At 47.9% G+C, this 13,331-nt stretch overlaps 1 protein-coding gene across 3 annotated transcripts in view; it reads right to left on the bottom strand.

The window, feature by feature from the left end:
- LOC107190190 (LIM domain-binding protein 2-like) overlaps positions 1-10,872 on the bottom strand; it is a 129,178-nt gene extending 118,306 nt beyond the window's left edge. For all 3 annotated transcript variants that reach the window (XM_015578953.1, XM_015578952.1, XM_015578954.1), the window contains exons 1-2: positions 10,239-10,872; positions 8,742-9,393 (exon numbers count right to left, since the gene is read on the bottom strand). In XM_015578953.1, coding sequence (XP_015434439.1) covers positions 8,742-9,393; positions 10,239-10,263 — 677 coding nt within the window. In that variant the 5' untranslated portion in view covers positions 10,264-10,872. The remainder of the gene's footprint in view (positions 1-8,741; positions 9,394-10,238) is intronic.
- Positions 10,873-13,331: the final 2,459 nt, after the last annotated feature.

The following is a 13,331-nucleotide window of genomic DNA, read 5'->3' on the forward strand; positions in this document are numbered from 1 at the left end:
CAAAAGTGGAAGGTGACATCTATTCGTCACACGAAAAGTTTCGATATACAAAAATCCGTAAAGATATACCTACCAGAATTTACAAAGATTTATTATAGAGAAAATTTAACAAAAATTCTACGGGACTGTATGAAGAATTACAAAAATAAACAAAACAAAACAAATTTTACCGACCAGTTTTTCCGTAAGTTCCCGCCACTTCCGTGTTCGAAAATTATTCGAAAAGCATCAGGGTAACGCACCCAACACGCCAAGATCGCATCAAATACTCGACTCGAAATTTCAACACTTATCTGTGTTATTTATTAAGCCGGGATCCCGCCGATTTTACTGAACTTGAATTCTTCCTGACGGCCAACAGAGAAAACTAAAGAGAGATCCGTGAGTGGATCGGCGAACGACGTCGATAAATTTCATCGACGACGAAGGCGGGAAAAACGTCGTTTAGGATCGTCGTGGGCGTCCAGGAAAATAAACGTCCCGGCTAAATATTCTCATACTGGCTTGCTTTAGGAATTACAGCTTAATACAACGGTGGGACGCGAATCTCGATATATTATTCACGCATGACCGGCCAGAGGCCGATTTCCATCGGGGGCCCCTTTCCGATGGTGGAGGGGCTACTTTGCTGACTACCCTGAATCGAGACCGTGGGCGAAGCTGATAATCGCGGCTCGTTTCGCTGGAAATCATAAACGTCGACCGATAAATGTTATGATAAAAATCGAAAAACCTATCCCCGACGAGGGGGAATGAAAAATTGTCTTTCCTCGTTCCGCGAGCGTGTACATCCTTGTCGGGAATTAAAACCGAATAGCGTAAAAAATGTTTTGCCCCAATAGCTGCACTCATTTCCTTAGATTGTTAAAAAATGTATCACATACTATGAATTTTTTAGTGAAGATCAGATAGTACTGCCACTCACCATCTACTCCAATTACCAACTAAAATAACTACGAGTTAACACCTTGGAGCACAGAATTTTCCAATAAAGAAATGCCCAGCTGCTGACATTTTTCGTATAAAACATGTAAAAATATTATTTTAGTTCAATTCTGTTAAATTGTTAGTCATTTCACGACTCAGAAGTGGTACGAATAACGTCCCACCATGCGAGTTGGGTACGAAATAAAAAACTGAGACATTTTTCACAGCACCGTGTTTCAAAAGGTTAATACCGAATCTGAGAAAATTAGTTTTCCCAAAAGTAGTCATCGCGTAAACTTATAGTATTTTAGCATGTGCCAATTTTCCATCAGCCCCTCAATTCTAGCGATACACCATCGAAATTCTCGATTTTTCTTCGAAGAAGCATCGCCAGATATTTCTTCCCTATGAGATCGGGCGGGCGTTCGAAAAAGTTCCACGTGGAAAAACACAAGGCACAGATGCGTGTACGTAGATACATACGTCGTTTCGCTACACGGTCGATGAATAAAGAATCGTCCAAGCCGAGCGCATTCTAATGTAACGACTCCGGCAACGCAGGCCAGATAGCTACCCGTGGGTCGCTGACCATACCCAACATTTAATGCCCCCGGTGTGTGTATACCGTTACACCGGAGCAGCCTGCGGGGTGCCAATTCGTTTCTTATCCGGATTAAAACTCGTTAAGGCACCCCGGGCCCACCCTCGGGGATAAAACAGTTTATGACACCCGACGTGGTTCTCTCGGTTGTGTCCAGGTATATAACGTCGTATCCCGACGAGAAAGGTTCGAGAAGGACGACTTTCGATTCTCGAAACGGCGGAAAATTGCCAACGGTTCCAGACGGTCATTATTTCGAACAATGGTCACGGGTGTGGTCTACTTAATCCTGGGTATCTATTAACCCTCGTGGTCCCTGGAATCTATTTAGTTTCCGCATAAAATCTGTCAATATTTGAATGGACAGACACAGAGAGAGAGAGAGAGAATAACAATTATTCTCGCAAAAGAAATTCTGTCAACGAGAGAAATCGACTTGTAACCATATCGACTGTTCGAATTCAATATGAAAACCCCAGAGTCGGTCTGCGAGTGCTCACGAACGGAAGAGAAAATCGACCGGTCTGGGAAAATAGGGGTTTGCCACGTTCACGCATTACATGGGGAGGGGGGCAGGAACATCGGAGGACACATCTAGCAAGGATACGAGAGGCGAAGGATGAACGAAAGGGGGACGAGGGGGTGGTGTAGAGTAGGGGTAAACGACGGATAGACGGAGAATCTCAGCGACGCGCCGGCTAGACGGCATCGTAAACTTCGTCGAGGGAACTTTTGAATTTTAGTAAGAGGTGCTCTTTCTCTATCTCCACGTCTTCCTCCGCCCACGACCCCACTCATCTCGGTCTTATAAATTAGAGGTTCCCATTCCGAGGCTGCGACTACCAGGGACTCCTGGACAGCGTCGATTAGATAGTCCTTCTGCCCGAAGATCCGGACTGGACAGAGGTCGCCAGAAGTTTCGAGGCGAAAAAGAAAAAAGAAAACGGACAAGGTTTGCTTCCTGACCAGCAACGACATGGGAAGAATGCGACGAGTCGATAATACACCGGTAAGTCGCCAGGCGAGACTTGCCTGGGATTGTTGCCGAACAGGTAACAAGAGCCTACCCTTCGCTACCCTCGAGTTTCGGGTACGAAGTTGTGGCATTTGCCGAAGATTCCTTTTCCGATTGAAACTTCGTATGAGATTTAGATTCGATTCGAATGCATTGCGTGGATGATATGTTCCTAGAGTTGATCGCACGTTGTGCACTTTAGCGAACTAATCGTAGATCAACGAAGAAGTATACATCGTGATCTAGTTGGGAGCACGAGGAAGCTCAATTAGAAGAAATATACCGATACGTAATCGGAACAAACCCTCGACATCCATTCTAATTAGGAGTGCACCAAACTCCTCCTAGCCCTTCGTCAGATATCGAGACGAAGTCGGGGAGGTCCGCTGGTCGGAGGAACAGAGTTTTTTCATTTTTGTTTCACCGTGTGCTTAGCATGGAAACGTCCTTCCGGGTCATAGGTATTCAGATTTTCCGTTGCCGGCACCTAGTTTCCTTCGGGACCTCGCAAAGGGTGCCGTTCCCTGCGGAGGGTGGCCCTTGAGGGGGTACACTGGGAGAGCCAGGCTAGATGAGAGTAGGGGTAGTTTTGGGGGGGGGGCAAAGAGCGGGGGGAGAGGATATGGAAGGGAGGATCGTGGCTGCAAAGGAAGCAGACGGGTCTAAGGAGAGACAGAGCTGGCAAACGAGAGAAAGAAAAAGAACGACGCGAAGAGGAAAAGAGAGAGGGGATAATTCCACGGCTAAATATCGGTAAAAATCAATACTATCTCTTTCCTCAGTGCACCGCCATCGCGGCTAATAATGCAAGAGAGAGAGAGAGAGAGAGAGAGAGAGAGAGAGAGAGAGAGAGCACAGGCTCTCGAACAGAGTGATACATCCTAACCCTTTTTTCGAATGTCTCCTGATTATTCCTCCGATCTATTCCTGGATCGTAAAAGAAATCTCCCCACCTTCGATTCCGTGCACGCTGTTAATGGTTTTTGTTAGTACATCATAATTACAACCATCCTCTCTTTCGGGCTACCAATTTTACAGCGGACTACCATAATAATTCTTCGATATTAATTACACATCGGCCTGATATTCTCCAGGAAACAATATAAAACATTACGGAACTCTATGCGGCAATTTAATTAGTAAATAATTAATGATAATATTTTCTGGCCAGTTCAGCGAACTTTGACGAGCCAACGCGTACGAACAGATTATAAATACAGCGCAACTCCCAGGTAGGAGTTACGGTTCGCGTTTTTACCACGTCCGTGGAATTAACGAATACGATGATAATTAACGTTAAAATGAAATACAGGTGGAGATATACACAGAAAAAGAAACATTTCAAAATTTACTGAAACACTAGACAATAGTGGACTCTGGTTCTTGAAGGTGGCTGATCCAATCAATGTCAAGCTTCATCCTTCAAAATCTCATGAAAATCCAAGGCAAAACATCTCTCAATCCCACCTGTTCAATATTCTTCCAGATCTACCACCCCCTCTGCCCTTAGTACACCGGCTTACTTATTCGACATTTACAAGGTATAGTTGTGATAGGGATTCTTTCTGGTACCCACGAATCTAACAAGGGAAGGCATGGAAGTGTCCCCCTCCGATTTTGATGAAACTTCGTATGTCTATTAAGCAGTCAAAAATAAGCGATACGTATATTTTTGTATCGGCTGAGACGCGACTTTAAGAGGTGAAACCACCCCTCGAAGTTTCAACCCGAAAGTACTATCTCGAAAACCAGAGGAGATACATGAAAACTTCTAATGGACGAGGTTTGTGGTTTTTTATGTAGAATAATATGGTACTAACAAATTGTCCAAAATATAATTTGTTTATAACAAAAAAATTTCGGATCAAAAATTCGAGGGATGGTTCAACCCCTTAAAGTCGCATCTCAGCCGATAAAAAAAATACGTATCTCTTATTTTTGACTGCTTAACAGACATACGAAGTTTCATCAAAATCGGAGGGGGACACTTCCGTGCCTTTCCTTGTAAAAAGTTACCAACGACTTTATCCCAACAGCGACACGAGCAATTGCAAGGCATTATACAGGGGTCGACACTCGACTGTTCCACAGAGAGGGAGGAGGAGGGGGGAGGCACCAATCAATTACGGCGGCCCGTCCTAGAAACGGGGCGGTATAAACAAACCCTACTTGTGGCCAACCGGTCCGCTATAAAGCGATACGAAATTTCCTAGTGCTCGTTTTCTCAAACGTTCCAGGAGTAACAGCGTGGAACCGCGGTCCGACCACGACCTGAGACAAACGGGGTAACGAAACGCACGCCGCGCGATCCCGACGTTCTGGGTCTCCCGAGATCCCCTTTACACGCGAAAGTGTAAACGGTGGTGGTGGCGGCGGACGCACGAGAGCGAAGCCCGCCTGGAACCCCGACCCGACGGATCGCCACCCCATCCACGGTTCTCTCTACCTACACCTACAGAGCTCCCCTCCCCCACCCTACGTCCGCCCCTCTTTTGCTCCCAACCCCAAACCCCGAGAACCAAGGAGGTACAACTGGAGGGGGGCACGAGGCTCGAGTGGTTCTCAACGAACTTTTTTCCAACGCGCTTGACGGGAAAAAAGTTGCCCCCGGACGGTTGCTTAACATCGATCTCGAGCCAGAAACACCCTTATTTGTCGATTTTTTGGGGGTGGCACGAGGTTGAACGAAAAGAGACTCTAGTGTTTTCGAAAGGCCTTTCTTAGGGCCTCTAAGTGTCTCGATCCGGCCCTGATTACATTGTTTCATGGAAAACACAAAACTATGATTCTGTTAAAGTCACGGAGCTTGAAAAGAATCGACTTTCGACTGGTACCGTCTGTTTCGAAGGATTATCGAATCGACAGTCGATGATCGGTTCTATAGATCAAACGGATCTATATTACAACAGAAGCCAACGAACGATTCGAACCGGTCAGAGTTGCGCGAGAATGAAAACTTCCGTTTGCGATGTCACGATTTTGAGCGTGTCCTCGACGTGCGGTTCTATCGATCCGGCGAGTCACGTTGTGTCGATCGTGTTGTCGCCGGGTCCTTGGACGGCGTCTCGTACGAGGAATCGCGAGAGAACGAGTGGGGGGCGTCGAAGCGTGCGGTAGCGGAGCGGCGAAGTAACGTCGGGTGACAAATAATTTTCAGACAGCGGGCGCGTGCTAGATACCGTGAAAAATTAAAATACAGGAAATATGAGAACCTTCGTGCCACCCCGATGGCCCCAACCCCTCTCCCCCCAGTCGCCACCCTCTCTCTCGCTCTACTCGTTGGTTCACCCGCCCTCCGTAACACGGGGTGGCAAGGAGGGTTTAGGGAGAAAAGGGGAGGTGGGTCGCGTACTACCTCCAACAAAAGTATGGCGTCACCTACCGCGATACAATCCCTGCCAAGAGCGTAACACCGCTTACTACAACCCCCCACACCTCCAACGAGACAACCCCCGAACAACACGCCGTCATTGGTTACAACTTAACAGAAACGAGGAACACAGAGAATAGACACAGAAAAAAGGAATACGAAATAAGTAATAAAAAAAAACCGGCACAAAGGAGAAACAGACTGCACGAACGGAGAGGGTCCACTTCATTCTCGCTAATTTATCTTACTGCAATTTCTTCGAGGGGCCAGGCGTAGTGCACTTCCCGCGGGAAAGGGAACCTGGCGGCGCGGCAAGAGAGACGGGGATGGGGGGAGGAAGAAGCGCGAACTAAGTTGCGACAGGTAGACAATTATTCAACGTCGTGAAAATTATAGGGCTAGCGGGGGTTAATTAAAGCCTGACAGAAATTAAAATTCATATTAGGAGAGTTGCGCGCACCACGATCTTATCACTGCCGTCGTTTTATAAATCCTCGTTAAGTCGGGGGCTCTAGTTGTTTATGCGGTTCACGCGTGTACCAAACGAACCCCCTCCCCCCGCCCCTCGTTGGAAGTTTCTTTACCCTTCGTCTCCTCGTGATTACGTCTGGCAATATATTTTTGATGCCGTATCAATTACAAACGTGATGTATTGACTTGGCGATGCCTAATTTTACCCGTCAATCATATTCCAAAACGAAAAATGTCGAACCATTCGGACTGCACCGATTGATTTTTAGGGTTCAGAGAAGGGTTGGGCCGGTGTAATGGTGGATTTCTGAATAAATTTCTTTAACCCCTCCGTAACCTTATCTGATCCGATAAACGCGCGTAGCAATTAACAGATACCGTGTAGCCAAACCGACGATTCTATTTCGAACGGGAAAGTTCGACCGACAACCACGTCTGCGGTTGTGCCACGAATTGTAAAACGCTGAAAGCTGCGTGTACACACGGCCGATACTACGGATCAGCTTTCTCCCGCACTTCCACGATCGGTTCTCCCGGTAGTTCACCGAGATTTAAACCGCCTGTAAATTCGAACACACGCGTGTGTAAACGCAACGCGTGAGGAATTCGTGGTGCCCGCCCACACGCGCGTATAGATACGCAGACGTTTGGCGCGTATCGCGCGTCTAAAAATTGTCGCCGACCCCGGGCTCGGTATCTCCACGGATCTCGTCGAAGAAATTCTTACACGAGTCGCAAGCTGTTCTTTTCCTTATTCCTAGTTTGAGTTCCTGTTTTCGAAAAGAAAAAAAAACAAAAGAAAAAACGTTCTACTGACCGCCCCCTCGCTCGATGTACAAAACCAGTCAACGCCATTAGAGGCGCCTGATGCAGAGGACTCTATGTATTCCGTGAAAACTGGTTCGTATATACGGCTTCAGCGAGAACCGATTTTTCAGCGCACGTATCGATAATCTAGATCGCGATACAGAAACTCGCTGACACGGCTGCCAAGTTTAACATCGAGAGATGTCCCTCCCCCTCGTTGGCGCCGTTCATTACAGGTTTCGTCTGCGACAGGCGATCTAACATGCTCAGTTTGCAAAAAAAGGGCCACTTAACAACAATACGTTTTCGCGACGCTTGGCACTAACGAAGACAACGTTTTGGCAGCGAAAAAGAGGAAAACGTTTATCTTCAATCTATTAAGTTGTTGCTTGTGAAGGAAGAGCGAACGTTTTACGATACCTGGAAAATGGAATTGAATTTTTTCGCTCCGAATCGACTTGAGTGTAATATGAGTACGTATGTTTATACACTGAAAGTATAAGGCCCAATAAATCGTTAATAGACCCGATACACTCAGTTTCTGCCGAATATACTTAACAATCCGAGAGACATCAGACATGATTCAAAATGACTAAGAGGGTCCAACACAGACAAATGGCTGTAGCATGCAGGTACTACCGTTCGAATGTCGTAGCTTTCATTCCTATCTCTAACTGAACCATCGAAGGTCACGGGCATCCGACAACCCTCATACTCCGAAACATCTGTAGCTTTTATCGCGTCGGAGCGTTCCGACAACCTCGGTCCGTGTGTAACCGATTTCAAGAACGAGTTGTCCGACCACGGGAGAAACATTGACGACCAAGTGAACGGTCGGGAACAGCCGATCGTAAAGGGCAGAAAACGTAGTCCTGCCCGCGACCAGGATTATCGGCAAGAATGCGGACCAACCGGGAGACCAGTGATAAATAACAGTGGCTACCTGTGGACCATGTTATCTAGGAATGCCAGCGGCCTAACGATGTCTAACATCCACCGCGCCCTTATATTGTACGTACGTTCCCGAGCAAGTACACGAGGTTCCACGCCGATGGAACACCGATCGCGTCGCGTTTCAGAATAGGTACGACGATCGAAGGATCTGTCAACGCTCGTGGGTATCGCTGCCGCGCGCATAACGTTCTCCATTCTGATTCGATTACCGGTACGAACTTGAGTTGCGCGATCGGGGCTTCTTAAGCATGCAGAAATAATGAAACTACGGTATTCTATCGTTCTATGTTACCCACGCTCTACCGAATGATATAAAATACTAGAAGCTACGTTAATGTTCGTGTAGACACACGTTTCTAATAGTTCTTCTAAAACAAGACCATGTACTTTACACGGAGGTAACATGTGACCGAAGAGAATAGCATAAATACCCGGTCGAATGTTTCCGAATCTTATGCTTGTCCTGGATCTACGAATTTACATTCTTAACAGAATAATAATAATAATATCAAAGAAAGATATACCTTTACATAAAAGGACAAGATAAGCTCGAAAACTTTCCATCGTTCGAAAAATAAAACACATTCAAGACTCACCCCTGGTCCATCCTATCCACAGGTCCTCCGGGTCCCATCATCGCTGGATGACCGGGTCCAATTGGTCCTGTCATCGGGTGACCAGGTCCAAACGGGCTACCGGGTGGCATTCCGTATTGGGGTCCGCCGAATGGTTGACCGTGAGACGGAAAATGAGGATTCCCGGCTCCCGGGGGTACAAACGGAGGTCCCGAAGAACCGGGCCTACCGACGAATTGCGGCGGCCCGCCAGATGGCGAGCCAAACGGGCTTGGGCCGGGCCCATTGTAAGGCGGCCCGGAATTGTTCGGCGGCGGTGGGAAACCCGCGGAATTCGGAGGTGGTCCTGGACCGGGTGTCGAGGAACCGCTTGGTGCCGGCGAGGCGGTGTATTGAGGTGTCGCGGAACCTGGTGGTGGTCCCTGATATGGTGGCGCGCCTGCTGGACTACCAGCGCCACCAGGAAACGGACTCGGACCTTGGAAGGCTGCATTGCTCGGTGGACCGCCTGTGCTATTATAGGGACCGGACCCTGGACCTCCACCCTGGCCAACGGAGTTCGGTGTAAAGGGCGACGCCTCCGAGCCGGGTGGCGGGCCCTTCCAAGAGGCTGGTGTTCCCGGATCCTCCAGCGTGGTGGTGGCTGCCAATGGCGTGTTTAGGCGGCTACAGCCTGGAATCGACATGATAATGATTTCGTTATGATTGAACATTTTTGGAGTCATGATTTATGCGATAGAGCCTAACTGTATCTGTAAAAATGACCTTTGTGCAAAATCTATGCTTCTGTTTTTTCATATAAACTCAATTTTACTGAGCTCAAATCTGTACGCTGTATGTATAGATGCAGGAATAATAACAGTAAATGCATTTGGGTGATGTTATATCAACAATAATTATGGAGACTAAAATGTGTCCCTCGATTGCAGTTTGACCACTGAGAATTTATGAATGTATAGATGGAATTGTGTTGCTCGGAGTGGTTTCAATGATGAAATTAAGTTTTCTTTCTGTCTACATATAATTTTAATTAAAGAAATATATCCTGCTTATTAAAATCGATACGAATAAGTATTTATCATTATAATTGTAGATGACTTTCAAAAAAAGCAAACACATAATATCTACAACATAGTATTCAAAAGGATTTTGCTGTAGTAACTACATTTTTCTATTAAATTTATGACCTCAAGGCTACAACATATGAAATAAATGTCAATCACTTTCCTATACTAGTTTTCTCCTGCATGTTTAAGCTATAACTGTATTTCCTTAAGTTTCATAGACGCATATGGAGCAGTCAATAAAGTCTAATACGCATCTGTTAACATGTACTGCAAATGCTCATTATCACTCTTTCTACGATCATTAAAAGACTACATCTAATCAATGTAAACAATACCTTCACAGATTCTTATTGTTATCTCCCGTTACTCTCATTACATTATAGCATAGAACAACACAAAGATCAATATTCACCGACAAATCTACATAAACCAAGAAATAAACAGAAATCACCATTATTTGTCCCATTGGCCTTCATTGTCCTGTGGTCACCCAACTCATTCCATAGCACCGATCACCCACTGTGGCAGGAATCAGCACTTAGCAGGATATCTTCAGGTTCACGGTGTTCCGTTAAAACCGCCTGGAATCCGCGTATTCGTCGGTCTTGCGACGCTCGGTGAACACTCGCTCCGATCCCTTGAAGGTTATGTACCGGCAACCTAACCTATAACGCGGTCGGAACGCGATACGCGAGTCTCAGGGTTGCGGGGTCACTCAAAACGTACGGTACACGATTCGTGTGTTTGTTTCTGAGTCCGGACTCGCAGTCTCGTGAAAAAGTCTGTGATCTAGCGACAACAATGGGCACCTGTACGGTCGCGTTGCCGGCATTTTCAACGCTGATTTTCAACCAGTTTCAAGACGTTTCACGAGGCTTCCTGTCGAGATCCGGGCGCGCACCCGGTGCGAGGCGCGTGCACTGGTCCGACATCACGCTAATCTTCATTCATCTTGGCGTCACATTGCAACAAAATTCACGGATCTCCTCCAAACACAAATGGCCCGGTGCAAGAGAGAGAGAGAGAATAGGAACAAGCGCGAATAAACACCACCAGAGTCAACAGACAGCCTGCTGTCCCAGGGACGTAGCGCGCAGGTGGCGCCACGCCGTACGGTATTTACCTTCCTCTTAACTCGGTGAGTAGAGAGACACGGGGGGGGGGGCAGCCGTTTAATCGTTAGAATCGCTGGAGAAAACCTTTCTGTCCATCGTTCAAACTTGTCGACCCGTCATATATTTGTAATTAACGTGAACGTGCACGGTAGAATGCATAACGCATAGGATGCCCCCCGACACCGCGGACACCAGAATACGTCAAATGTTTTTCAGCTGTCAATGGGGACAGCTTTCGCGCGATTAAAAGCCAGGTCGTGCAGTGACACGAAAAAAAAGTCACTAGTCTTCTCCACCGCACTTTCACTCGCGATTTGTCATTCACACGTGCACCAGCCTATGACGACGACAACGCGGGGACACGGACGACGACGACGACGACGACGACGACGACTCGAGGAAATACACGTACGCACGTGCGCCAGGGATGTAGTTAGTCAACACACACACCTCAGGGGGTGGCAAACCACTAGCAGCACTGCTATATCTGGTTTCCCCTAACGGACCACGTGCTCGGCACTGACTGTCCCGTTTGTAGCTGCCCGCGCCCCGGTGTCAACTGGATTTCTTTCTTGGTCGTAGCCAATAATTGTTATTCCACGCGTGGAGCCCGAACGAAGCTGCCATTTTTAGCAAACCGGCCGCATGTGACGACGCGGCGGTAACGAGTGCCTGTCACCCCGCCCAAACACACCGAACGGAGCACACCACCCCATGAACCCACTCGTGGCACCACCGTGATGATGCTTGTGGTTTTTCTGGCTTCGTTCGTCCCGTGCTCAACGATTCGATCGATGGAAAAATTGACTGATCGAGAGAGAGAGAGAGAGAGAGAGAGAGAGACTTATTTATCGTCTTTAACCCCCCTTTTCGGGGTTTTTCCAAAGTTCACCTCAATCCCCGTCGAACCTGCCGACGATGTAATCCGTTCGTATTGATTCTAAGCCGTCGCGCTACCTTCGCGTAATTACAACCCTGATATTCCTTGCGCGTGCACCCCAAAACTTTTCCAGCAATTTTTCCCTAGACTCGAGAGCCACGCTCCCTCGCCGCTACGCCAATGCGTGTCGCGCTCTTCTCCACGCTTTTCTTGAAGCTTCTCTTCCTCACTCTCTCTCTCTTTCTCTCTCGATCCTCGTTGTCGCGTTTGCCGGCAGCAGGCCGCGCGCGATTAATTCGAATCCCTGAGAGTTATTCACGCAGGACCCGACTGTAATTTCCGATCGATTAATCAAGAGGCAACTTTGGCAACGCGGTGTCGCCTGTTGCATGCAAGCAACGTCGTGTGTATACACACACACAGAGAGAGAGACACACATATACACACACACGACGTGCAGCAGAAACGTGATGACGATGAAATTCGTAAACAACACGAGGTATATAATCATGCAGGCAGACGCGGTATATACACGAAAAGAGAGACACAAACGCACCACTCGCGATTTGAATCCGAACCGAGGCGAACAATCACGCACAACTGCAACGAAAAGTCTCCCCTCTCCCAAATATACCTCCAGGGTTTATACCTGGCACACCTCCTACCCTTCGACTTTCAATCGAACACGCTTCACTCACACCCCGGCCAGAAACGACAGAGAAACAACGACAAAACACCAGACGGTTCCTTTTCGAACCACCCACCCCCGCTACCGGTTCGACGAGCAGCAGCGCGGCGAAACACTGTGTGGAAAGTCGCGATTGCCAGCGTGTCCAGAGCAGAAAGCGTGGCGCCGCGGACACAATGGACACACACTATGGTTTACCAGTGTGGATATGTCGAGGAGCGATCAAGCACGAAAGGCAATTACGGAAAACACACACGCGTCACTCGTTGGCTGCTCATTCATGGACGACTCGTAGGCGGCGCGATGCCGAACCGCTCCGACTCGAAGAATCACAAGAAAAATAGACCCGCGAGACAGCCCGCCACAATCACGAAAAAAACTCGGATTCGAAACGAATTTTTGTTGTTCGTATTGGTCGAGAAACTAAGCCAATGATTCGTCGTCGAATCGCTTCTGGCAAAACATGCAAGACGGACGTCGCGAGGAGGATAGTAGCGTCAGTTCCACGTGGAGCGTCGCCCACGGATGCGTACGGCCCTGCGCCGATAGCTGCACCCCCGACCGCAGCGGGACTGCGCCTCGCCACAGTTACAACCTCTTTTCTATCGCCGCCACCCGCCGCCACTCGCTGTACTTTTATACATGACGAGAAATATACCGTTCTGGTGGCCCGAGGATCAACCGTATATACCTGATCGGACCGGATCGTGCGCACACGAGGATCCCAGCGGATCCAGGCCGATCGTCCACTTTAAATCAACGACATTTACGGGGATGGATTTTTGCGCGTGAAATGGCGCGACGACCGCCGCCACATTTTTTTTTTGTTTCTCGCTCCTCGTCGGTTTCAAAGTCTTTCCC

This window comes from Dufourea novaeangliae, unplaced genomic scaffold, assembly GCF_001272555.1.
Source record: "Dufourea novaeangliae isolate 0120121106 unplaced genomic scaffold, ASM127255v1 scaffold168, whole genome shotgun sequence".
NCBI lineage: Eukaryota > Metazoa > Arthropoda > Insecta > Hymenoptera > Halictidae > Dufourea > Dufourea novaeangliae.